The 27,830-nt window shown below is 37.1% G+C and overlaps 1 protein-coding gene across 1 annotated transcript in view; it reads right to left on the reverse strand.

Moving 5' to 3' along the window:
• AK9 (adenylate kinase 9) overlaps positions 1 to 27,830 on the reverse strand; it is a 102,423-nt gene that overhangs the window by 18,250 nt on the left and 56,343 nt on the right. Inside the window, exons 20-30 of the mRNA XM_045544168.1 lie at positions 26,952 to 27,110; positions 21,215 to 21,307; positions 20,537 to 20,737; positions 20,051 to 20,167; positions 16,925 to 17,136; positions 13,758 to 14,018; positions 11,723 to 11,847; positions 8,876 to 9,095; positions 6,184 to 6,249; positions 1,042 to 1,248; positions 295 to 513 (exon numbers count right to left, since the gene is read on the reverse strand). Of these exons, the coding sequence (XP_045400124.1) occupies positions 295 to 513; positions 1,042 to 1,248; positions 6,184 to 6,249; positions 8,876 to 9,095; positions 11,723 to 11,847; positions 13,758 to 14,018; positions 16,925 to 17,136; positions 20,051 to 20,167; positions 20,537 to 20,737; positions 21,215 to 21,307; positions 26,952 to 27,110 (1,880 nt within the window). The remainder of the gene's footprint in view (positions 1 to 294; positions 514 to 1,041; positions 1,249 to 6,183; positions 6,250 to 8,875; positions 9,096 to 11,722; positions 11,848 to 13,757; positions 14,019 to 16,924; positions 17,137 to 20,050; positions 20,168 to 20,536; positions 20,738 to 21,214; positions 21,308 to 26,951; positions 27,111 to 27,830) is intronic.

The raw sequence follows: 27,830 nt of genomic DNA on the forward strand, positions 1-27,830 counted from the left end.
TAGTGTCAACATCACCATTCTTGGGCTGGGGTGAAGTTCATGACTGGAAGTAAATGCTGGAGACCAAGGGGAACTCAGGTGTGGATGGGGGTGTCTGCTCTATGTCAGATAGTTGTTAATAAAAGAAAAGCTGAAAATTTAATGATTCCATTTCAAATTCCCAAGTATTTTTATAGCTAGGATACTAAATGATTCTTACAATTTTTGATATTATCCAGTCTTCTTCTTGGACACACCTTTTTTAAAAAAAAATAAGGGGAGAACATAGCTTTCAGATACATTTGCTGAAATTACCTTTACAGGGTCCCAGTAGCCAAATGAGCTTGTATACTTATAGGTAAGGTTGAGCATTTTCTGGGCAATGTGTGCCGATATTGGATAACATTTCTCAAAAATGCTTGCACGATTTTCCACCAGTGGTTTTATTCTGAGATTCAACATATATTGTACAATGTGGATTTTCCGAGATCCATTAATGAGAATTATTGGTATCAAATGCTTCTCCAAATCATCCTGATGAGAGAAATCATAAAGCCAAATATATTTAGTGGGAAAAAGGCTGGTAGTATTCAGCCACAGCATATAGACACTGCTGGTGACTGACTACTTTAATTTAGAAAACAAATATTTTTCAGCTTCCAAGTGGCTGTGGTTGGTAGCTAAACTTACTCTGACCCTGTGTGTGTTCTTTTTTTTAGAGACAGGGTCACAGGGTCTTGCTCTGTCCCCCCGGCTGGAGTACAGTGGCATCATCATAGCTCACTGCAACCTCAAAGTCCTGGGCTCAAGTGATCCTCCTGCCTCAGCCTCCTGAGTAGCTGGGACTACAGGTGCCGTGACACCACACCCAGCTATCATGTTGCTCTTGATTTGTGGACTTGTTTTCGTAATTGCTAAGTGGTACAGATAAAAGGGAATACAGCCCTAAAATATATATTTCTGTTGAAATGTTTAAAAGAAATAAGGCATAAGCCAAATTGCTTTTGTCTCATTTTCAAATGTTACTTTTTGAATGATGAAAAATGAAGGAGAAGTAATAACCTGCATCATTTGTATATTATGCAAATCTGCTTCAAATTTCTCTCCCAGTTCACTTCTCAGGCGTTCAATCGCACCACTTTCCTGTTCATCTTCCTCAGACATCTCTTCCTCATCTTTTGGAAACTCCTCTTCAAGGATGTTGTCAATATCATCTTCATCTTCTTCAGGCTCCTCCTCACTAATTTCTTTATCTTCTTTAATAGAACTCTAAGGAAGGAAATATTCCCTTTTACTATATACATATAAAATATGTAACAAATGACACTGTTAACTAATCATCTGGAATGTTTTGTAATAACCAGATATTGGTTGGTCTTGTATTGCAACATTCATCTAGTAACACACTAAGGTTTTAAATATTAATATCTGGCACCCAGAAATTTAATACCTTCAAGACTCTGACATCATAGTGATACCATAAGTAAATGAATAGACAAGGTATTAAATACTGCTTATGTCTATGATTGCCAAAATGTTACATGATTTTGATGGTCTTTTGGAACAATATTTAATGCAGTTCAAAGAGCATAAAACAGTTGATAGCTGTATTAACTGGGATAAGATGAATTTCCTTTACCTGTAAAATAGGAATAATAAAGGTACCTACCTCACAGTGTTGTTGGGAGCATTAAAATTAGTTAATACACGCAAAGCCCTGAGAAAAGTGTCTGGCATATGGTAAGTATATGAATGATTGCTATTATTGCTGTTATACGAGTAAAGCTATTATCGTCATTTTGTGTAATGCACTGTACTAATAGGATGGTAAATGCCATTTAGGAGGCTATAGCCCATCTAAGGAAACAAGAATAATACATAAATGATTATTAAAGACCATGACAGGGTATCGGTACTAAGTTGTGTTGTATAGACTTTAAGTGCTATAATTCACTTTGCATGAAACCGAACCCTTTGATATTTATCCCCCTGCACTGCCTCCACACTGTTCTCCCCGCAGCATTCCATGTCTCCATTAGAGCATGCCCTCCAGTCTGCAACCTGTGAGTTATTTTGAACCTGGGAGTTATCTTGTCTCTTCCATCTCCATCCCTGCCCATCCAGTTACCAAGGATTGTCATCTAAACACCCAACTCTCTCCTTTCCCGGACCCTCTCCACTGTCTTATTCTCTCTTGCTTGCAATCTTCTGATTAGCTGGCTATTCCCTCATCTTTCTAAATGATGGGCCCTTGGTTCCTTGAAAGGTGCCTGGAGCTGGGGTTTGGACTTGTGGGTGCAGGGGGGAGATGAGGGCACAAGGGCCCGTTCCTGCTCCTGCCCAGGCTCCCTTCTCCTTGAAAGGAGCTTGGCCATGGGGCAGGGGTTCTCAGTTCTGGTGCCTTTTAAAGAATTTTGAAATCATTTACTTTTCCTTTTTCTTATATTTTGACAATTTTTTTTAATCCTGACATTTAATTTTCTATGGATTATTGCAGTTATGGTGGGATGAGTCCACACTGTAAGCTGGGGATATCTCAGTTCCAGATGAAATTGTGGTCACCTCTCTGGCTCTACTTGTTAGCTCTTCTAACTTTTTTTTTTTAAATTAAATTATATAATTTTAAGAAGAAACTCATTTTTGCTATAAAGAAGTCAAATTTTATAGCATTATGTAGGGTAAAATGTGAAAATCTCTCTTCACACTCCCATCTCTATTTTTACTCTTCTACTTGGAAATAATTTTGTTTAACAATTTGGTTAGAATACTTTTGGATGTTTTTCTATGTGCATCTAATTATATTTTATTTTAAACATAAATGGGATCATTTTATTTTCTACAACTTATTTTTTAAAATTAGCAATATACTTAAATTTCTTTCCATATCACAACATATATCTTATTATTTTTAACAGCCACATAGTATTTCATAGTATCACAGTTTATTTAACCATTTTTCTATTTTAAAAATGTGTTTTTTCCCATAGAATCCAGTTTAGACAGTAACAAAACAAACATCAAAAAGAGCCACTTTTGACCCTTGTGATAATTTGGTTCCTCTGGCCTGCTAGTGATGATGAGAAATTTAGCTAAGTGACATTATTCCTCATCTCTTTCCTCTTCTGCATGTTCCCAGTTTTAGTCACATTTTTATTCTTAATTTTGCAATTGAATGCCTGCAACTTTAAAAACTATCCCCAAACCTCTATTTATTGAGTCGTCCTCTTTAGGTGTAAGTCTTGAGTCCCTACCGGAAGGATGTTCTTCCTTTGCCTTCTAATTCTCCCTCTCTTCAGTCTCCAACTTTTTTGTCTTCCATATTATTACATTTACATTCCTGTCCTATAACTGTAGTTCAGTATTTAGTGCTTCATGTAGAAATTGATTCCAAAAATTGAAAGTAGACAGACAGGATCGTATTGTTTCCCAGGCACCAGAGAGGGACCCAGTGCGTGTGCAAGGCAGGGTTGGTTTACAGTCACAGTCTGAGACTCTGAGACGGAAAGCCCACAAGATGGCGACATTTCCCTATGAAATTAATGCTAGTCGTCCCTTTGGGATGTTGAAGTGGTTTCTAATGTTTAAACGTTTCATTTGGTGCTAAAAAGTCCGACAGTAAAGGCAATGATTTTGTTAAGGCAGGAAGACAAACCTGGGAAGGACGTTATCGGCATGTGATTTCCCAGTTAGTTTTAAAAAGATGAGTCCCGGAGCTGCGTATTCTGCACAAAGAGGCAGATGAGAAATCCCCTGGATCTGTGGATGAGAGCAAGCTCAGGGTGCCACCTGGAGGTCGGTGTGGATTTGAGTCAGGCTGTCACATCAACTGATTGTAACAATGGCACTAAGTGATCCCTGAGATGCTGTATTTTGTTAGCATTTTGCTATCTAAGGGAGTATTAATAGCAAGATGTATCTTACAAAAGTTCTATCAGAGGAATTGGAAAAAAATAAATACATACGCAGTTTTAATTGTTAATTCATCAAAAATCTCAGGAGTTGTGTTCCAGAAGTTTGTACAAATGAATTGTGTGGGATACATAGGCAATTTTATAAAAGTTTAAGTCTTAGGAGACCCAGCTTATAAAATCTTATTTAACCTATAGCTATAAATATTGAATCCTTGAATGAAAAATAAGAAATCACACCATTCTAATGTTAATGAATGGAAAAATTATAAAGAACATTTTAATTTTATCCTGAAAACTAACTCTTACGAAAAAATATTTAATGAAAGAATAGCAAAGGAAGAGAATTAAAGTATTATTAATCAGGGAAACTATTATTAATTTTTCCCATTTTCCATGAAAACCTAGGCTCATAGAGGCTAAGTACCTTGCTCAACATTATACAACCCCAATAAAACAACTCTAAGTTGAGTGTCTGCCTGTGTCAGCTCTCCGCTAGGCACGGGAGAGTCAGCAGTGAACTGAGTCAATGAACACGGGACAGAGGACACCAGTGTAGATCTGCTCATCCCCCAAACCTGGACTCCTCTGTTGCTGAGACATTTGAAGTGCCTCAGAAGGGGGCCACTAGGGATTCTCAGGGGCTTAGAGTAGTTAACTACACTTGACTCCAGGTTAGGATGTCTTTTTGATCCTAAACATTAGCACGCCACCTTGAACAGAGTAAATTTTCAGAACATGTTTGATGAGGGAACGAGCCTTAGAATGAGGCCAGAGATGTCTGTAAATTTTGTTTGTGGCTGATTTGCCAGTATCTGAGACAGTGTTAGTCACAAGTCTTTTTTTTTTTTTTTTTTTTGAGACAGAGTCTCACTTTGTTGCCTGGGCTAGAGTGAGTGCCGTGGCGTCAGCCTAGCTCACAGCAACCTCAAACTCCTGGGCTTAAGTGATCCTACTGCCTCAGCCTCCCGAGTAGCTGGGACTACAGGCATGCGTCACCATGCCCGGCTAATTTTTTTTTTCTATATATATTTTTAGTTGTCCAGATAATTTATTTCTATTTTTAGTAGAGACGGGGTCTCGCTCAGGCTGGTTTCGAACTCCTGACCTCGGGCGATCCACCCGCCTCGGCCTCCCAGAGGGCTAGGATTGTAACAAGTCTTAATTAACATTTGCTGATGGACTGAATCAATGAATAAAGACCAAGACAAATAATGAAGAGGGTTCTCATTCTTAGTTGGTGTCATAATTTTCTCAGTCTAATGGTTTTAGATCTAATTTGTTTGTAAATCTTTTGTTTTGATAAAGCAACAATTGCTTTGGCCTTTCTTCTGCAATGCTTTGTGCCCACAGTTACAGTTGCGTTGCATCAGCAGTCCTCTGTGCAGACGTCCAACATGTCCACACCGGGCGACATGTGGTTACACTTGTAGCTAGTTCTATTTTTTGTATTCCTCTTTTTTCCTTCCTGTTGTTTGGCTGGACATTTTGACGTAGATAGAAATCAGATTACAGGAGGGTCAGTCTTGAAAAGATGCTACAAAGGTGTCTTAAACCAGAAGAAAAAGGAAGAAGGCAGTGACTATCCTATCATTTGCCTTGGTTACAAGGATGACTTGTAAACTGATTGTGTAAATATGAGTCTCAGGTTCTTTATAGAACAGCTTGTCTAGTCACACATCCTCTTCAACTTCTGCACCCTTGAGTTGCTTGGCTGTAGCTCTTGTGTCGGTTAGGTCTGCTCGGGAATAGCTCCTTTCTAAATAAAACAAAATCCATGATCTGCAAAGGTTATCAGCAGATGGTGAGAAGATGCATTCAGGGCAGGGGTCTGACTCAGATTCACAGGCTCTGCCCCATTCCATTCCTTCTCCTGAGTGAATCAGTGTTTTAACTCCAGCACAACTTCACAGGCTCTGTCTAGCCTCACCCAAGCTCCCAGCCTGTCTCCCTGTGCCATTGGCTGGAAGTGTGAAAAGCAAAGATGAGAATCCTAGAGAAGCATAGTTCAATGCAGTATTATATTTTACATTAGATTATTTAAACACTTTTAGTGGTCTTCTTTTCTTTAAAAAGTGGTCAGTCTTCTGATTATAAAAATAATAAAAGGTCATTGTAAACAGTTATGAAATACCAAAAGGTAAAAAGAAAATAAAAATGATAACTAATCTCACCAATCATAAACTGTATATTTCCTTTAAGACTTTTTAAATGCATCTTTTTATTTTACACAGTTGAGATTTTATATATATATAAATGTATATATAATGCTTTGAAAAAAAATTTATGTACTTACCTCCCCTTTCTTTTTTTTCTCTCTCTCTGATATAAGTTCAGCCCTTCTTTTAGCAATCATATCTTCCTGTTAAAGAAAGAGACATTTAAAATTTTTAATGGAGAATGGTAACACTTACTTTCTATGTATTAATGTATTTTTCTCCAAAGTGGAAATATTAATAACATTTGGGTGGAAGGATGGCAAACTTTATAGGAAAGGATGTGATGATGGTAATTATGTTGCTTGCATCCTCCTGCCTCTGAACCTCTTGATCAGCTATTTCCCTCTAGGGCATAAACAGCACTTGGAGTCAGTCCCTCTTTCCACAAACTTTCCTTTTCAAAATTTATTACTCATTTGTTTATTTTTGGTGGCAGAAAATAGGGAAATACTTGGAGGTAATTTGTTGAAAATGTTTGGTAATCTTGTATCATACTATTAAATGTAATAGCGTAACAAACCTAAAAATACATATGTCCATATGAGGAAAGCATGCGTGCCCAGACATGGTGTGTAGACAGCCAGTCTTTCCAGGGTCCTTTAAATCTAATGCAATGGATTCTTTGCCATGTCTCCCAGGTTTGCATAAAAACTAATCAGCTCCCCTGGGGTTTAGGGCCTTGTTGGCTGAAGACCCTGTAAACTGGACTCCCTTTTTTTTCTTTTTTAGAGACAGAGTCTTGCTCTTTTGCCCAGGCTAGAGCACCGTGGCGTCAGCCTAGCTTACAGCAACCTCAAACTCCTGGGCTTAAGCAATCCTTCTGCCTCAGCCTCCTGAGTAGCTGGGACTACAGGCATGCACCACCATGCCCGGCTAATTTTTCTATATATTTTTAGTTGTCCAGATAATTTCTGTTGTTTAGTAGAGATGGGGGTCTCGCTCTTGCTCAGGCTGGTCTCGAACTCCTGACCTCGAGCGATCCTCCCAGAGTGCTAGGATTACAGGTGTGAGCCATTGCGCCGGCCTGGAGTCCCTTTAAATACGGGGAGAATAGAGCAGTGCATGAAGACATGCTCTGGGACTCTGGTCTGGGCCAGCAGGACCTTGGTGCTTTCATCTGGAAATTGTTGAGTACATTTCCCGAGGACTCACACCTTGTAGGCATTCAAGAAATACTTGTAGATAGAATTATAAAACTGAATTAAATAAAATTCATTTAGTTTATGAGCCCCCATAGAGATTCCATAGCTCTTAGAGAGTAAGAACTTACAAACATTTCTAGTATTTCTTTTTTAAAAACATAGTTTTACCATAGTATCTGTAAATGTGGACTTGTGAAAACAGTCTCCTTTGTGTTTTAATAATACATAACGACTACTCTATACACCCTAAAAATACAAACTATACATAATAACACCCATGCATATTCTGAGTCTACTTTTCCTCTGCTCCCTTCACTCAAAGAAGTAGTCAGTGAAGTTTAATTATTCAATGTCTGACAGATCCCAGCACTGTCCTGAGCATTGTAATATTTCTTCTTTCTTTTCCTTCCCTTTTTTTTTTTTTTGAGACTGAGTCTCACTTTGTCACCTGGGCTAGAGTGCTGTGGTGTCAGCCTACCTCACAGCAACTTCAAACTCCTGGGCTCAAGTGATCCTCTTGCCTCAGCCTCCCGAGTAGCTGGGACTACAGGTGCATGCCACCATGCCCAGCTAATTTTTCTATTTTTAGTAGAGATGGGGTCTCCCTCCTGCTCAGGCTGGTCTCGAACTCCTGACCTCAAGCAATCCTCCCGCCTCGGCCTCCCAGAGTTCTGGGATTATAGGCGTGAGCCATCACGCCCGGCCAGAATAACTCTTATATGAACTCTCTTTGGTATGAAAGCCTTTCAAACATTTGAACTCGGCTCTCATGTCCCATCTTGGTCTTCCTAGCTCCAGGTTCAAAAGCCCCATGCTTTCCACCCTAGCACAGATCTATAGATTTGCCTTTTTAGGGCATATCATATAAATGGAATTGTACGGTTTGCCCTCTTTTTTTGCCTGGCTTCTGTCACTTAGCATAATGATTTTGCTCTTTATCCATATTACAGGGTGTATCAATAGGTCATTCCTTTTTAATGCTGAGTAGTTTTCAAGTATAAGGATACACTTCCTTTTTTTTATCTGTTCATCAGTGGATGGACATTTGGTCCATTTTCTGGCTATCATGAAAATGCTGTTATGAACATTCACATACAAGTTTTTATGTGGACATATGTTTTCATTTCTACTGGACAGATTCCCAGGAATGGAATTGCTGGGTTCCCTATGACACTTTTGAACATTTTATGGAATATTCCTCAGAATATAGTTTTAGAAGAAAAGTTCTAAGCTCATGTGGATCTGGTTTCACTACAGGCTCACGTGCCCTTGAAGGATGGTGTCATCCATCATTCCAGGGGCCAGTGAAAAAGGGCATTGAAAACTCTATTCCTCTGTGTTTCAAGGCTCCATTTGTTGCATCTTTGCTGCTGGGTCTGGCAGAGGGAAGCCTTGGCACTACCACTGCCTTTTATTTGCCTTAAAGGAAGAAGCATTAACACACTGATAGTCACGAAAGCCTCAAATAATTCTTAACATATCATAAATAGTTTCAATATTTGCTGAAAAATATTTTCATGCTTACTGTAGTATTAAAATTAGAAAACTACATTTTTGTGAGGGCCACTTTATACTTTCAATAAATGCTGGACATACTTATTCCCACACATTTTTACTGGATACATACTCTGATTTTTGTCTTCATGTCTTTGATAAGTTTTTTCCTTTCTAATTTCTTCTTTTGTTTCAGTTTCCACTTTTCAACTCGGGAAGGAAGGAGGCGATCAAAAATATCTTGATCATCAACTTGTATAAAAACAGCAGCATCTGGGAAAAATCCATGCTCTCCTAGAAACAGGGACTCTTCAGGATGTCGTGGGAAACCATCTAGTATAAAACCTGTGGACCTAGGTGGAAATGTTTGTAATTTACTTTATTTGCTTAAAATATTATATTACAAATATAGATATGAAAGTAAAAAAAGTGTTGACAAAACTCAATTTTATAAAAGATACTTTAAAAATTCATTGTATATCTTTTATTTCTTTTAATATTTCTAGTTGTAAACATGGTATTTCTTTTCCCAAATTGGATTAAAATTATAATATTTTATATGTATATTTATAATATAAAATGTAGTCAATCAGTTTACAATTACTATTAATTAGAAGTTTACTAAAAGTTATGTAAAGATCAAAGGAAAAGAGAAACTAAGTTCTCTGCTTGGGAGGAGAGCCCAGAGTAATGACTGTGTCACCTTTCAGGTAAAGAGTACACCTGGCTGGCCCACCTTTAGTGGGAGCCCTTACCTTTGGTAGTTTTTCTTCTAGTGACGCTTCCTTTCATGAGACAATTCATACCTTCTACTCTGGGTCTCCTTGTAACTAATGACAATTATTAATACATGTATGCTGGCTCCCAGGTGTAAGATGATTATACTTAAACGGGATTGTCAAACTTGCCCAAGTATGATGAAACTTTAAGGATCATGCAAATAACCATAATGTTATTATGTTCTCATTAGGGAGCATTTATAACACAATCAAGCTTTGAGAACTTGGCTTTGTTTAGTTGAGAGATTCAGTATTGGTCCCCTTTAGAGTAAGAGTCTGTTTCTCTTGCTTATCTGAAGTTTGGTTTGTTTTAAATGTTTATATTTAGATAGATATATGTTTTCTTCTTAATATGAACAGGACTTTCATGAACATTGAAAGTTTCAGCCTTCAAAGATGTTAATTCAAAAATATTAATTTTCCCTTCTTATTAAGAGGACAGATTTCCATACATTGGCCATAATATATGTGTCCTTTTCTTTAGAGAGGTCTAGTCTCTTCCGAGAGGAGCAACTTCATTCCTATCGTTCCAGCTGTCACTTCTTTGTCAATGATTTCCGAAGTTTTATCTTTACATTTAACCTCTCTTCTGAATTTCGATTCAGAATTTTCAAAAAGCTGCAGTTTCTCCATCTGAATGCCCTTCAGGAATAATATACGTATTATACTGTCAAAAATCATACTCACTGTTAGCCTTCCAAACTGCTCTTCCTTCTGACCCAGATTCCAGGGGCCTTTGGACCTCCCCGCTCCCCCAGCTACCTCTTGCTTCTCACATAGAATAGCTGAGTCCTGGCATGCCCTACTCTGTGCCATTTCTGCCACTTAGTTCAAGCCCTGACTATATCTCTCCAGGAATAACACAATTTTTAAAATGTGTTGATTTTTTTCACCTGATTATAAAAGCAACAAATTTCACTACAGAAAAATTAAAATATAGAGGAGTGCATGAAAAAGGGTCAAGTTATCCATCATCTCATAACCCAGAGGTTATTGACATTTTGTTTTCTTTCTTTGTAGTTGGTTCTTCATGTATCCATCTATCTACAGACTTGCATCTTCTTTTTTAACTTAACAATAACATTTCTCAAGTGATGACAAATTCTTCATTATAATAAATTTTAATGGGGTTGCATAATATTCAGCTATTTTATTTAGGCTTTTACAATTTCCCTTTTTACTTCTAATTCTTCAATTCGTATCTATATCTATCTACATATCTACATATCTTTGTCTATATCCGTCTATCTACCTATATTTTAATGTACAGTGTGAGGTCAGAGCTAAATGAATGAAGAACAACTCATGACTATATAGCTGCAGGTAACCTGCCTAATTTTTCTACAAATATTGATCTAATTTAGGGAACAAGAAACTAAACATAAAGTTTGTGACTAATAATCCCACTCATTCATTTAGACCAGGGATTAGGTGAGCAATAGTGCCCAGAGACTTAAGAAGAACACTGGAACTAGCCAGTTATTTAAATTTTCTGTGATTCAGTTTTCTTATCTCTAAAATGAGATAGTAAGAGTTTTTATCCCATAGGATTGTTGTAAGGATTAAGTAAGTTAATAGGAATAAAACATAGTCCAACAGTACCTGGTACATAGTAAGTTCCATATATGTGTGTATGCTATAATCAGTGTTGTAAATATCATTTCACTTTCTTTTGGTGGATATCAAGGCAAGATACTCCGGTTAGGAAATGAAGGTGAAGTTTTAAGTTTGAGTGACCTGAAGATTCTTAAATTTGTCCTTTCTGGGGTCAGAATTGTTCCTGGCATTTGGTAAAGGGATAATACTATGGATAGCTATTAACTGGTCTTAGTTGTTAAAAGACCACAGGTGAAAAGAGTCTAGCATATGGTTAGAGTACATGGGTTTAGAACATGAGTTTGCAATTACAACTGCACATTGTAATCACCAGAGGGTGGGGGGGTTCCTCAGAAATACCAACGCCTGAGGCCCAGTGTCATATCCCTAGAGATTCTGATTCAATTGTTTCGGGGTGGGGTCCTGGCATCAGGATTTTTAAAAAACTCCACAGATGTTTTTAATGTGTATCTCAAGTGAGAATCACTAGTTTACATGAATGTAAAGGAGAAAATTCTTAAATATATGTTGAACTACATTTTTAACCTTTAAGAATAAAACAAATAAAAGTAAGGAAACGTATAATTCTATATAAATTAAGGTACCGCATTGGTTCCTGAAACCACCACTGGGAAAGAATTACATCGAGAATTTCAGGAGGCAATGGCTCATTTTCCATTAGACTTGCTTTGATTATTTCTTCTTCTTCTGTAAGTTGTACTTCTGGAGGCTAAAAACAAAAATCAGAAAATAAAACAAGTTTTAAAACTCTCTGTTAGTCATTGCATGTTCTTATTTGTGTGTGGGAGCTAAAACAGCTGATCTCATGGAGGTGGAGAATAGAATGATGATTACTAGAGGCTGGGAAGAGTGTATATGGGGGGAAATGAAGAGAGATGGGATAATGGGTACAAACATACAGTTGGATAGAAGGAATGAGTTCTCATGTTCCATAGCACAGTAGGGTGACTATAGTTAACAACTATTGTATATTTCAAAACAGCTAGAAGAGAGGACTTGAAATGTTCCCAACACAGAGAAATGATGAAATGCTCAAGGTAATGAATATCCTAAATACCCTCATTTGATAATTACACATTCTATGCACATAACAAAATGTTAATATCACACGTACCCCATAAATATGTACAAATATTATGTATTAATAAAAATCTCCAAACCATATTTATTAATATAACAATTAACATAAATAATACTATATTGCATAATTGATTAGGATGAGACCTGTTTTTTCTCTGAGTTCATTTTTTATACCATTGCTTATAAACATTTTAAAATTTGAGCCCTTTTCTTTAAACCAGTATTTAATATGGTTATAAGTAGTAAATAATATTTACTGTAACTAAGAGGAGTTACTAGTGATAAGATGATTGATTTTCATACATGGCTTTGGGGTCATATTTCATTACTTTTTGCTAAAACCTTGTTTAATTTATCTCACACATTTATACAGCTTAACTGATTTTTGTTGTCTGTTTTATAATTATACAGTATTATCTCTCCAACATAGATTCTGATTAGGGGATGGGCCAATCAGGCAGCCCTCTGAAATACAATCTGTAAGGGGATTCCAATGCCATAATAACAAATAGAAAGTATTATGATTATTAACTCAGGTCAACTCTCTCTAAAGAAGGTTCACCCTTGATTTGACAGTAAAAAACAACAGTTCTTACTAGAAAGAAACTATTTTTGTTTGAGTATTTTTGTTGTCCAAAATTATTACACGAAGCTGAATAAACAAGATATGACAAACTGCTGCTTACCAGGATGTAGGGTTAATTTGATTAATATTATCTGGAAATAAAATCCCTTACTATGCCTCCTGAGAAGCCTAATAATTCAGAAAATAGCAAAAGAAAGCAAAAAAAAAAACTAGAGAAAATCAGAAAATATTTGTTGCATTTAAAAATCTAGACCTGTTAAATTGAAAAACCTGGATTTATGTACATTTTTTAAATTAATAGAATATCAGTTTCTCCCTGATTCTACTAAATATAGGTAGAAAACATTTAAAGAATATGTTTGAAGGGGTGCCCCATTACTTGTTAGGATACCACATGTCTCTGTCCAACCCTGCTCACACCTGAGTCCATCTACAGGGGATCATTTGAGAACGAAATGGTCTAGCTATATCAGAAGTAGTTACAGTGTGAGTTGAAATTAAGAACTATCATTTTACAACTTTGGATAGAAACCATCTAAAAGATACCTACAAACTTTCTGGTAAGGCATCATTAGAAATTAATATTTTGAGATCTCCTTTGGAGCTGGGTAAAATTTTTATGATATTTGATAGAAAATAGAAAACACAATAGTGGAAAACCTTATAGTCTAGGTCAGGCATATCAAATAACATAGTCCCAAATAAATTCTGTACAATAGTCTTATTAGGGAAAGCTTTTATGATTTTTATTGGAGTCATGTAAAACTCAATATTTTATATTCTAGATGAGCAAGTAGATCTGTATTTAACATACAGGGAGGATGACTCTTTAAATGACATTTATAGATTAATTTTTTTCTCAGAAACTTTATAAAGTGTTATACTCTTTTATTCTACTTCCCCAAAGCAACACCAGTAAGTACAGCTTTCTATAAAGAGATTAATATTACTACCTGCTTTTTTGTGTTTTCTTCCTCAATTTTAACATTGGCCTGAATTGCAAGCTCTTCAAGTTCTTGTTTTATAGCTAGTTCTTCCTCCAAATCTTCCTCAAATTCAGGTCCAACTTTCTTTTCAGTTTTGAGCATTAATTTTTCTTGAAGCACTTCTTCAAACTGAATGTGAAAAATGCCCAACTTTTCTGCCAACTGTCTTCCACATGTAGTTTTGCCAGAGCCATGAGGGCCAACAAGGCATATTCTTAATGGAGGAACCTGCCACACGGGGTGGGCAAGGGAGAGGTGGGACACAGGCAGAGTGAAGAAAAGGAAGTTTTGAATAATTTTTAAAAAATCAGGTTTATTAACTTCCCTCCCTAAGACTAGGTAGGGATGTTTAGACATTAGGATTTCAATTAACATAATTCATTGCATCAACAATAGTCATTAGGGAGCATCAATAACCACAAGATTATCTTCATATCATATGCCAAAACGCATTTAATAAAATAAAATTTAATTTTGTTTTAAAAAATGTTTTATTTAATAAAGAATGGAAAGACACTTTCTTAGCATGATAAAAAAAAAAAACTCTGTACCAAACAAAAAGCCCATTACTAATAAAACTCTAGAGGCTTCTCCATTAATTTCAATAATCTCTATACTGGAGATGAGGATGCCTGAAGCCAGAGAACCCACAGTTATATGGATCATTCACTGGATGCTGAAATTGTCAAGAACAATGTTGAGAGTTGGGATGAAGCAATGTGGGGAAGTACTATGAAATTGGTAGGTGACAGCAACAAAGAGGGAGGGCTGGTGATACATCTGGGTAGTATAATTCTCAAAGGGGCTGGAGATTTTGCAAGGGGAAGGGAAAAAAATAGAATGGTATAAAATTATGTAGCTTCAAACTCACTCCATGCTTTTGGATCGCATTTTAAATCCCTCCATGATAAAACTGCTCATCCACCAGTTAAACCTCTGACAATCAGAACTGTCTGGCATCCAGAGGGTATTAAGGTAGCTGGGTAGCAAAGGGAAATGTTCCTGGCAAACCCAGTGCATTTTATGCTTTGCAGAAGAACTATGGAAACATCATCAGGATTTTAGGATTTTATCCACATGGATTTGTGTAAAACAAGGCACTAGATCACAAGCAGCAAAACAAACTAAGAGAAAATGACAGCTGAAAGCAACGATAAAAAAAAAAAAGACAAATGCCACAGTTGTTAAATGATCCCTGACACCAGTTGATTGGGACTTCTTGGTGAGGGCACAACTATCCTCATGGGCACTTTATAAAAGTTGAGTTTCATGAAAATGGCCCAAATTTATCCAGAAGAGTTTAAATCATGTTCTATGTGTTCAGTTTAAGAAGGCACTGGTGTTATCAAAAGTAATAAGACAACATATTATGATTTTACATCTTGATCCAGTAATCTGACCCCAGGGAATTATGGTATAGTGATAAAATAATTCAGGAAAAATAAACACAGCCAATTTATTTTTGACAAAGGTGCCAAGAACTTACATTGGGGAAAAGACAGTCTCTTTAATAAATGGTGTTGAGAAAACTGGATATCTATATGCAGAATAATTAAACTAGATCCCTATCTTTCACCATATACAAAAATCAACTCAAAAGAGATTAAACATTTAAATGTAGGACCTGAAACTATGAGACTACTAGAAGAAAACACAGGGAAGACACTATAGGACGTTGGTTTGGATAAAGATTTTTTGAGTAAGACCTCAAAACACAGGTGACAAAAGCAAAAATAGGAAAGTGGGATTACATCAAGAAAAAAAGCTTCTGCACAGCAAAGAAAACAATGAACAAAGTTGAAGACAATCTACAGAATGGGAGAAAATATTTGTGACCTATCCATCCAACAAGGAATTAATAACTAGAATATATAAGGAACTCATACAACTCAATAGCAAAGGAACCAATAATCCAGTTAAAAATGGGCAAAAGACCAGAATTGACATTTCTCAAAAGAAGACATATAAATGACCAACAGATATCTAAAACAATGCTCAACATCGCTGATCATCAAGGAAATGCAAATCAAAACCACAATGAGATATTATCTCACCCCAGTTAGAAAGGCTATTATCAAAATTAAAAAAATAACTGCTAGTAAGGATGTGGAGAAAATGATTTTATCATTATTTTAAAATGGTATTTAAAATTATTTTACCATTTTAACCATTTTCAAGTGTACAATTTAGTGGCATTAAATACATTCACAGTGTTGAAATCATCACCACTATTCATCTCCAAAACCGTTTCATCATTCCAAACTGGAACCTCATACCTATTAAACAATAACTCCCATTCCTACCTCTCCACAGCCCCTGCTAACCACCATTATATTTTCTGTTTCTGTGAATTACCCTTCCTAGGTACCACATATAAGTGGAAGTAAAAGGTATTTGAACTTTGTGTCTGGTTTTAATAAATATTTTTTAAAAGGATATAGAAAATTGCTTCAATGATGATAAACAAGCAAGAATTTTTAAAAAACCCATTCATACAAACTTAAGAAAAGATTGATTATTTTACAGTCATGGTAACAGTAGCCACTCAATCAATTTTAAACTGGTTTAATTGACCAAGGTAGATTTACCTCAGGGAACACATTTTTGCAATCCAACCAATCAGTGTCAGCCCTCACTCCTGAAAATCAATCCATCAGGGATGCACTTACCCCTGTGACATTCCTCTGAGTGTGAACCAGTCAACAGCAGTCTCACCTGAGTAATCACGCTTCTATAGATGATGTCAACCCGCTTATGCCTTTGAAAGTCCACAAATCCCACACTTCTCCAAATCCCTCTAAAAGATCATCAGTCTGCTCTGCTCCAAGAGACTAACTAGCATAGCTAGCCCTCAATACAGTAAGCAGTAAATCCAGCTGTGTTTTTATTTCAGTTAAAAAGACAGATTTAATTAAGTGCTGGTTTGACACAAGTCATTACTGCAGAAATCAAAATAGATAATTATTTTACGTTATATCCCAAAAAGTTGTTCTTTGAACTTGGATAATTTCACTATATTGCCATATGAGATTGAGGAATTCATTATTAAGTAAAATGATAGCGGTTGGCAATCAGCCCTTAAAAAAGTCCTCAGGAGCAATCAAAAGTACTTAAAACAGGAATACTTTTTTCACCTTCAATGGTTTTTCATGAGCCACATAGTCCTCAGGATGCTCCACAAACTTTTCTTTAGCCTCAGGACTAGAAAAATAGTAGATCTTGTCTTGATATTTAGCTGCTTCTTCTGTGCTGCATGGTTGTAGGACGAAGTTTTCTTTGAGAACCACTGGACAAAAGTGCTTTGTATCTCCCAAATGCCTCCTTCTCTCTTTAATTCTCTCTTCGCTCTAGAAATGTTAAAGTTTTAGAGAGCATTACTAAACAGTATTTTGATGCAATACTAAGGAGAAAAATTTTAAAAATGCATGTTGAATAATATTTAATGTATAACAATACAACCTTAAGGCAATCCACAAAACGGCAGTCCTTATAGTATTTTAATAATTTAAAAAATCAGTTTCTCATATCCAGGGTCACATTATAATGAAAATAAAGCAGCACTGAGAATGAAGGTGTTCCCAGTCATCTACAGACATAGATGTCAGGAAAAATTCCAGGTTTTCAAGCAGAGTCCAATGGATGGTGAAAGAAAGGAAAGAAAGAAAAAGAAAGAAAGAAAGAAGGAAGGAAAGAAAGAAAGAAGGAAAGAAAGAGGGAGAGAGAGAGAAAGGAAGAAAGGAAGGAAGGAAGGAAGGAAAGAAGGAAGGAAGGAAGAAAGAAGGAAAGATGGAAGGAAAGAAGGAAAGAAGGAAGGAAAGGGAAGAAAGGAAGGAAGGAAGGAAGGAAGAAAGAAAGAAAGGAAGGAAGAAAGGAAGAAGGAAAGAAGGAAAGAAACGAAAGGCAGAAAGGAAGAAAGAAAGAAAAGAAAGAAAAAACCTCCAGGACGTGCTGGTTCAGGGTCATTGTGAGGTTAGTTTCTAAAATAAAATTATTCTCAAGAAGTAAAAGCTGAGTCAGAATCAAAACTTCTTACCCATTGCAAATTAAATGGGAGATGCAGATCGATCTGCCTATTTATTAGGCTTTCTTTAATTTTCCCAGCACAGTTTGATAGTTTTTAGTTCCTGGACATCTTTTGCCAAATTTATCCCTTAGCATTACGTATTTTTTTTTTTTTTTTTTTTGAGACAGAGTCTCGCTCTGTTGCCCTGGCTAGAGTGCCATGGCGTCAGCCTAGCTCACAGCAACCTCAGACTCCTGGGCTTAAGCAATCCTTCTGTCTCAGCCTCCTGAGTAGCTGGAACTACAGGCATGTGCCACCATGCCCGGCTTTTTTTTTTTTTTTTTCTATATATATATTTTTTAGCTGTCCAAATCATTTCTTTCTATTTTTTTTTTTTTTTAGTAGAGACGGGGTCTCGCTCTTGCTCAGGCTGGCCTCGAACTCCTGACCTCGAGCGATCCACCCGCCTCGGCCTCCCAGAATGCTAGGATTACAGGCGTGAGCCACCGCGCCTGGCCAGCATTACGTATTCTTGATGCTATTTTACAATGCATTTAAAAATCAATATCTGATTGCTTATTGCTTACATATAGGAATAAAATTAATATCTGTATCTAGATTTTATATCCTGAAACCTTGTTAAATTCACTTAGTAGCTTTTTTGTTGATTCCATTGGCTTTTCTACATAGATGTGTCAATTTCTTATTGTTGTTTAATGAATTACTAAACATTTAGTGGATTAAAACAACAAACATGTATTTTGTTACAGTTATGGGGATCAGAAGCCCAAAGTAAGCTTGACGGGCCTAAAATCAATAATATTCTAAGCAATAAAATACATTTACAAATTCATATTTAATTATGCTTTGCTCTTATATTGGCTGTAAATAAATTATTACCTATTCTAAAACCCAAATTATTTGGATAATTAATATGAATTTCATATGGAAACTTCAACTGTTAATAAAGTATATAAAACAAAATTTGATGAAAATCAGAGCTATAATCTCATTAGATACACTTTTAATGGAATAAGCTAAATTAATATAATGTGTACCAATTGGCATACAACATAGAAAGAACCTATGGAGGTTCCTCAAAAAACTAAAAATATAACTACCCTATGATCCAGCAATCCCACTGCTGGATAAATATCCAAAGGAGGAGAAATCAGTATATTGAAAAGATATCTGCACTCCCATGTTAACTGCAGTATTATTCACAATAACCAAGATTTGGAATCAACATAAATGTCCATCAATGGATGAATGGATAAAGAAATTGTGGTACATGTATACAGTGGAATATTATATAGCCACAAAAAGAATTAAATCCTGCCATTTGCAACAACATGGATAGACCTGGAGAACATTATGTTAAGGAAAATAAGCCAAACACAGAAAGACCAGTCTCACATGTTCTCACTCATATGTGGGAGCTAAGTATTAAAAACAATTGATCTCATGGAGACAGAGTAGAATGATAGTTGCCAGAGGCTGGGAAGAGTAGTAGCAGGGAAGGGGGGATAAAGTGGGGATAGCAAAAATATAGTTAGGTAGATACAATGAATAATATTTGATAGCATAGCAAAGTGACTATAAACAATAAGTTAAGGTATAGTTTAAAAGAACTAAAAGAACTATAAGAGTGGAATTTGAATGTTCCTAACACAAAGAAATAATAAATGCCTGAGGTGTGGATACCCGAATGACCCTGATTTGATTAATTTACATTGATGCCTGTATCAAAATATCACATGTACCTTATAAACATACATAACTATTATGTACCCACAATAATAATAATAATGATAATAAAAATGCTGGTGCAAGGGAGTAGATTGGTGCCTGAACATGGATTGTTTCTGCTTGAGAATACGGCACACTATTATCATGCAAGCAGCCTCTCAAGACTCCATTGCTGTGCTTTACCTAAACACCCACCTCTGTTAAATTTATAAAATATTTACAATTCTAAAACCTACACATCTTTTCCACGAAAGAAAATTTAAAAGATTTCTCTCTTATGTTTTCACAGGTGTCTTTTTTCCATGCTGTCTAAGTAGCCCTGGCATTTCAGGGAGTCAAGTGAAGCTGGGGAGAGGGAGAATGTGTGTTGGAAAATGTTTGTTTATGCAATTGAGACTGCCTCTTTGTTCCCTTGGGGTCCAAAAGTGATAGTTACCACTCTGGGTATATACATTTCCAATGACTGGCCAAATGAGAATGAGGAGTAATAAAAGAAATCATGCCTCTTCCTCTTCCTCTTCCTCTTCATCTGGCTCCTCCTCAATCTCTGCTTCGCCGTGATAGTCTTCTGTTTCCTCATCATAATCTTCCACACCTAACTCCCATGCAGTATACTGGAAAGGTTCTGTTAAAAAAAAAAAAAAGAAGAATCACTGGGGAAAATAATTTGAGAATAAAAGGTTATTAGCATATTACCACAGTCAAAGGTTAAGAAAATTAATTGTTATTATTGATCTCTTAGTCTATATATGTATGCAGATAGGCCTTTACAAAGTCCTTATGTGACAACTGGCCAGTATGGCCAGTGCTGTTTGTGCCCCATGGCTGTTCTGATTGTCCAGAGCCTATGCTATGATGGTTGCTGAGTATTTTCTACATCATCCTTTGATATATTGAGCATTTACTTCATAAAGCATCAAGAAAGTCTTTAAAGTTTCAAAATGCTTTTAATACTATCACTCCTGATAATAAATGTTATGATTACAGCTCTTACTTTCCATAGTCTCAACTACTTTTTGAAGTAGTTCCTTTGGAGTACTGTCTGCAATCTCCAAGTTTAAAATTTGAATGAAAGAGTCATGAAAGAATGTTTCCTGTTGTTTCCAGTTGAGGATGAAAGAATTAATCTTCTCTTTAAAAGGCTCCATTTCAGGAACATCAGGATAAGAGCCTTCTGGAAACTCAGGTAGTACAACTTTTGAGTAAAAGACAAAGGAAAGAAAAAAGAGTCTGTTGATATCATATACTTAGCCATATTGCCAAAATAATTTATACTTTATAATATTTTAAAGCATTTGAAACAAATAATATTCTAAGCAACAAAATACATTTACAAATTCATATTTAACTATGCTTTGCTCTTATATTGGCTATAAATAAATTATTACCTATTACTAAAACCCAAATTATTTGGATAATTAATATGGATTTCATATGGAAACTTTAACTGTTAATAAAGTATATAAAACAAAATTTGATGAAAATCAGTGCTATAATCTGGTTACATACACTTTTAATGGAATAACCTAAATTAATATAATGCACACCAATTGGCATACGACATAGAAAGAAATAAGTAGGAAACATGTACTATGCCTAAAATAAGGGACTCTTCGAAAGAAAACATGAAAAGCACCTTTGTGCACTAACTACTTTTGTTTTATAGTCCAACCTGTTTCAGATAATTCTTCAGTTTCCAGGCCCTCTTTGGATCCTTTTGGAATTTCTGTTTCAACAACTGTAGTATCCTCAATAGGTTCAGATACTTAAGAAAAAAATCTAATAGTTAGCATTTGAATTTTAAAATGTTATTCATTTATGAAAGTTTTGGTGCATAGAAAATTTCAAAACATATTTAAATTTTACATTATATGCCTAATAGAAAATATAGTTATCAGGTAAAGTATGGCAAAAATACATAATAATATAATGCAAAAAATGAAAAATATTCTTATATAAAAGGACATTGACTAGAATAACATGATACATACAATTCTGATATCTGCAGTTAAATATTATTCGAATGTCTGTTAATGTGGCTTCAGACTAGCAGTGCCTGATGTTTCTTTTAATTTCTTATTAAAATACCCATGAAGATATTAGGTAGGTGCAAAAGTAATTGCAGTTTTAGCACTGTTGAAATTTGCTGTTTGATATTGGGATACATTCTTAAATAAATGTGGTTATGTTATACATCATTTTAATGCACATTTTTTGCTTTTTTTTGCTAATGACTTGTTACTTGCTGTTTATTTTATATTTATTTTAGACTATGGAAATGATGTTAAACAAAAAGCAAATTCGAGCAATTTTCTTATTTGAGTTCAAAATGGGTCGTAAAGCAGTGGAGACAACTGGCAACGTCAACAACGCATTTTAACATACAGTGCAATGGTGGTTCAAGAAGTTTTGCAAAGGAGATGAGAGCCTTGAAGGTGAGGAGTGCAGTGGCCAGCGATTGGAAGTTAACAATGACCAATTGAGAGCAATCATCGAAGCTGATCCTCTTAACAACTACATGAGAGGTTGCCAAAGAACTCACCTTGAGCATTCTACGATCGTTTGGCATTGGAAGCAAATTGGAAAGGTGAAAAAGCTCGATAAGTGGGTGCCTCATGAGCCGACCAAAAATCAAAAAATCATCGTTCCGAAGTGTCGTCTTCTCTTATTGTACGCAACAACGATGAACCATTTCTCGACCGGATTGTGACGTGTGACTTTGGAGCTTCTTCTCAGTTCAACGACTGAGCTAGTCGTTGCTGGTTATTGTATAAAATCCACTTTTTGTGTGACGATCAGCTCAGTGGCTGAACTGAGAAGAAGCTCCAAAGCACTTCCCAAACCCTAACTTGCACCAAGAAAAGGTCATGGTCACTGGTGTTCTGCTGTCGTCTGAAACCCGGTGAAACCATTCCATCCGAGAAGTCTGCTCAGCAAATCGATGAGATGGACTGAAAACTGCAACACCTGCAGCCAGCACCGGTCAACAGAAAGGGCCTAATTCTTCTCCATGGCAACACCCAACCACACATCACAGGACCAACGCTTCAAAAGTTGAATGAATTGGGCTACGAAGTTTGCCTCATCAGCCACATTCACCTGACCTCTCACCAACCGCTTACCACTTCTCTTCAAGCATCTCGACAACTTTTTGCAGGGAAAACGCTTCCACAACCAGCAGGATGCAGAAAATGCTTTCCAAGAGTTCGTTGAATCCTGAAGCACGAATTTTTATGCTACAGGAATAAATAACCTTATTTCTTGTTGGCAAAAATGTGTTGATTGTAATGGTTCCTATTTTGATTAATAAAGATGCATCTGAGCCTAGTTATAATGATTTAAAATTCACGGTCTAAAACCGCAATTACTTTTGCACCAATCTAATACAACAAAAGAGTAAAAAGGGGGTTGAGGGAGCTAACAATTCTATCAACATATTTACACAGATGCAGGTTGCAGGAATGCCTACGGGCAGGTTCAATATTTTACTCAAGAAAGAAGTGATAATCCACTCAAATTCTTAAATAAATGCTCAAGTGACACTGAGCTGTGCCTACTTCTGAGCCTTCGGAGTGGACTCTCTTTGTCCAAAGCCTTTTCAGCCTTTCTGTCTTATCTCAAATCTCATCTTCTCAGATGACACTGTTCCTTGACCGAAATCTTTGGTGTTGCTCCTTCCAAACTATCCCTGTGGTCTCTACTTGGCTCATTCTTTCAAGAAACATTTATTGTGCTTCAGTGCCTTCGTATTTTCTTCATCGCCCGTAACACTACCAGAAGCTATCTTAGTTACTTACTTGTTTACTCTCGTTCTTCACTCCACAGAACATCAGCTCCTTGAGGCTAGGGGCCCTAACTGCCTTGATCACTGGTGAGTCCCTACTACCTAGGATCGTGCTGTTGCTTTGCCTGGCACTTAGAAGGAATGCAATAAATATTTGTTAAAGAAATGAATGAATTCCTCAGTGTTTAATGGCTGACTCTAGTACATGTCTACGAAGTGTTTGGAATGAAACACTGTGATGTGAACTAATGGCTACTGTAGGCTCACGTTCTGGCAAGTTCCATGTAATGTACCTACCCCTAAGCAGTACATAAAGAGCAAATTGGAACAATCAAAGCCCTGGAATGCATACGTTATTGCCCATGAAAGCATTGATTCTAAACAATACATGTATCTTTCCATTCAAAGAAGACTGGAATGTCAACAGGATTGAAATGAAACCTTAGTCATCCTACTTGGGTACTGACAGAGGTAATGATGATTTTGTGGCCCCAACAGAAGTCAGACTCCAAAGGAAAAGATGTGTTCTCTGGGGGGAGGTGTAAAAAACCTGTTTTGGGGTATATACTATTTTCCTGTGACTACCATAGTAAGTTATCATACACTTTGTGGCTTAAAACAACAGAAATTTATTTTCTCACAGTTCTGCGTGTGAGAAATCAGAAACCAAGGTGTGAGCAGGCCCACACTACCTCCAGAGGCTCAGGGGGGAGAATCTACTTCCCTACTCAAGCTTCTCCTGGCCGCTGCCGTTCCTTGGCTTGGAGCCGCATCACTCCAATGTCTGCTTTCATCTTGACATCGCCTTCTCCTCTCTGTGAATGCTAATCTCTCCCTGCCTTGCTCTTTAAAGGATACTTGTAGTGGCATTTAGGGCCACCTGGATAATCTCCCCATCTCAAAATCCTTAACTTGGTCACACCTGTAAAGACCTTCTTTCCAAGTAAGGTGACATTCACAAGTTCTGGGAGTTGGGCTGTGGATATATCTTTGACAACTGTCATCAAGTTACCACAGGGTACTCTGGGTAAAGTAAAAAAGTCCAAAAGTAATGGATTTATGTCAGACATGGCAGTTTTTAGTGGGGAAAAAAGCCTACTTAAACAATTTAGAGAAGACTTTATAGAAAGGGATCCTTGCATGGAAGAGGTCATCACTAGCTAAATCAGATGCATGCCCCTCTGTGAAATAGAATATGGTTTACAATGACAAAACAGACCCATGAACCAGCTCTGGAGAAGCCCAGTCCTGTCTGCAGCATTGGGCTAGAACTGACCCTAAATGGAGTAGGATGCTAGCTTTAGAATATCCAAAGTAGTTTACCTGGGGAAGTAAGGAGATTAAAAGGCACACAACTAAATCTTCCCTCACCTGTTACCTTAGTAATAGTATATATACACTGATTGTGATACATTAGCACCTGGGGATATGCTTAATGTACCATATTTAATGGGTGTTCGTTTTCTTTTATTTCTTTTGGTATTTTATGGCCTATCTTCTTGCAAAAGGTAGGTGAGTGGGTGGGGAGAATTGTTGTCAGCCTAACTAGTTGGATAGCAAAGAAAATAATGAAGTTTCTGGGTGGTTGTTCCAGCCAATAGAAGTGTGAGGCTCTCAAAAGGAAATTGAGTATTTCCTCCTGCTAGCTCCTCTGCCTAGTACAAGTGTTCTGATTTTATAGTTATTGTTTGCTATAGTCTGAATGTTTGTACCCCCCTCATTTCCCCAAATTTACATGTTGAAGCCTAAATCTCCAATGCTAAGGTATCTGGAGGTGAGGCCTTTGGGAGGCAATTAGGTCACAAGGATTCAGCCTTCATGAATGGCATTAATGCCCTTATAAGAGGTGACAGGAGAGAGAGGATCTCTCTCTCTCTGCCATGTGAGGATATGACAAGAAAACAGCCATCTGCAAACCTGGAAGAGGGCCCTCACCAGACACTGGATCTGCTGGCACCTTGATCTTGGACTTGTCAGCCTCTAGAACTGTGAGAAATTACTTTCTGTTGTTTAAGCTGCCCACTTTAAGGTACTCTGTTACAGCAACCTGAACGAACTAAGATACCGCCCCATAAGTCTAATGCCAGTCCCTGTAGGAAAAATGTTCTATGTTGAACATGAAATTTTTCATTGTAAAATTTTCCCTTAGTCCTGCTTCTTTTGGCAACTAGCAGCAGATTCCCAGCCCTTAACTGCCCCAGGCTGGCATCTAGCTGTGGGTATCTGAAGACCTTTAGTTTGTAGGATTAGTTTCTAACCCAGTACTAACAGTGCTCGGAAGCATTTAGGAGCCTCACTCTCACCACAGTGGGGTACCCTATCTTGCTGTTTTAAGCCTAATCTCTAGTCTTTGGAGTGACTTTCACTGGCCATAGGATCCTGGCCCTGCCCTCACCCACCAAACTGAACCTCTACAGTAGGGCTGGTTTCATGAGTATGTGACCTGGTTTGCCAGGGTCACTTCAAGGGCTTCCCACTTCGTTTAATGCTTTTTGGTTATCATTTTGAAATTCAAAATAATTTCCCCTGAACTTATGTTTTGTAAGCCAAGTCCAATGGGACTCCAATGGAACAATGGAGCCTACGTGTGACCCATGCATGTGAACAAATGGGTTACGCACGACATGTGTTTGCCATTCTATGCCATCTCATTTTCATGAATGTTCCTGATGCCCCATCGCAAGCACAGAATTCCAATGGACCCATGCTGTGTAGGTGTGAGAACGAATGAGTGGGCAGAACGGGGAGTGCCAACAGCCTGAGAGATCATGCTTTGCTTTTGAACTAGAACACGCTTCAAATGCAGAAAGTAAATAATGGCATACAAAGAAACACAAAGGAACAAGGAACCCCGTCATATCCTTTCTTGCTCATATTACTTTCCTTCATTAGCCAATCACTTACTCTAAAAATGATGACATAAGAAAGGAAAAGATAGGGCATTCCAGGGTTCCTTTTCCTTTCAGTCCTTCCTCAATCCGTGGTCAGCTAAAGGCAGAGAGTGCTGGAGAATAGGTGCATGTTACGAAGTGAAATAAAAAGTCAAGTCAGTTGTGTGCAGCAAAACTAACTTAATATTCTGGTAAGAATGAAACACATATGAGCTGCGAAATACAAATTGTGCAATTTTGGTGACTCTGCACGTGAGTTAAATGCTCTTATAGTTGCATCTAAAAATGTCATCGCACAACATAAAGATGAACTATAAAAATCATGCTAATAATTTAAAAATTAAATTTTTCTTTACTGGGAATGACATTAAGAAGCAAACAAAAAATATCACAAGAAGTTGAAAGACCTTGGAAGAAAGGAAAAAGCTTTATATATTGGTACCTTTCGTGGCATTTTTTTCCTGTTTTTTGAGCAACATGCCCCGCAAATTACATAGCCTACCCTTCTCCTGAGTGCCCGTATGGGGCATAGCAGACTCGCCTTTCCTGCACACTTTACACTGTGGGATTTGGGTGGAGCGGCTCCCTAGGGGCTCATCTCTTCACTCTCAGCCACCTTCCATTTTATTAATACACACACACACACACACACACATGCACATGCGCGTGCACCCATAGAAGCACATCAATGCACACGAGTGGGATTAAGGACTTGGCCCTTCATAAAGTCTAACCTGAATCATGCCCTGTTTCAGGGACCTCAGGTACTTCAGATTCGTCAGGTACCAATGACCCTCTGGTCTCCTCGGATATCTCAGGTGGCTCAGGCTCCTCGTGAACTTCAAACTCCTCACCTTCACTCTCCTCTTCAGCCTCAACAGGCTCTTCAGCTTCTAGAAAAAATTAGAAGAAATGAATTATCATTCAGTTTAAGTCAATGCATATTTATTGGGTGCCAATAGTGCTAAGGCCAAAACAAAGAATAAGGCATGGTCCCTGCCCTCCTGGAGTATGTGGCTTAATGGGGGAGACAGATAAATTATCTCTATATTATATCTATTAAAATGTAGTGGTAAAGGATGATAGTCACCTGCTCAGAGTGCTATGTGAGTCCCAGCCTAAGGTACCCGTCATTGAAAACAGAAAATATGGATAGCAGTTCTAAGTATTTTAGCAGTAAAAAACTGAAAACAGCCCAATGTCCATTTAATAAAGGAATGACTAGGTTTGCACTGTTCAATATGGTAGCCACTAGCTACATGTGGCTATTGAGTGTTTGAAATGAGGCCAGTCCATTATACTGTAGGTATAATATATACAATGAATTTCAAAGATTGAGTATGAAAAACTGAATGTAAAATATGTGGCTACTAGAAAATTTAAAGTTACATGTGTGGCTTATATTATATTTCTATTGGGCTAGACTATGTATATAATGGTTGATTTTCTTTCTTTCTTTTATTTTTTTAGAGACAGGCTCTCTCTCTGTCGCCCAGGCTGGAGTGCAGTGGTGCAATCACAGTTCACTGCAGCAGCCTCGAGCTTCTGGGCTCAGGCTATCCTCCCACCTCAGCCTTCTGAGTAGCTGGGACTAAACACATGTGCCACCATGC

This window comes from Lemur catta, chromosome 2, assembly GCF_020740605.2.
Source record: "Lemur catta isolate mLemCat1 chromosome 2, mLemCat1.pri, whole genome shotgun sequence".
In the NCBI taxonomy this organism is placed as follows: Eukaryota; Metazoa; Chordata; class Mammalia; order Primates; family Lemuridae; genus Lemur; species Lemur catta.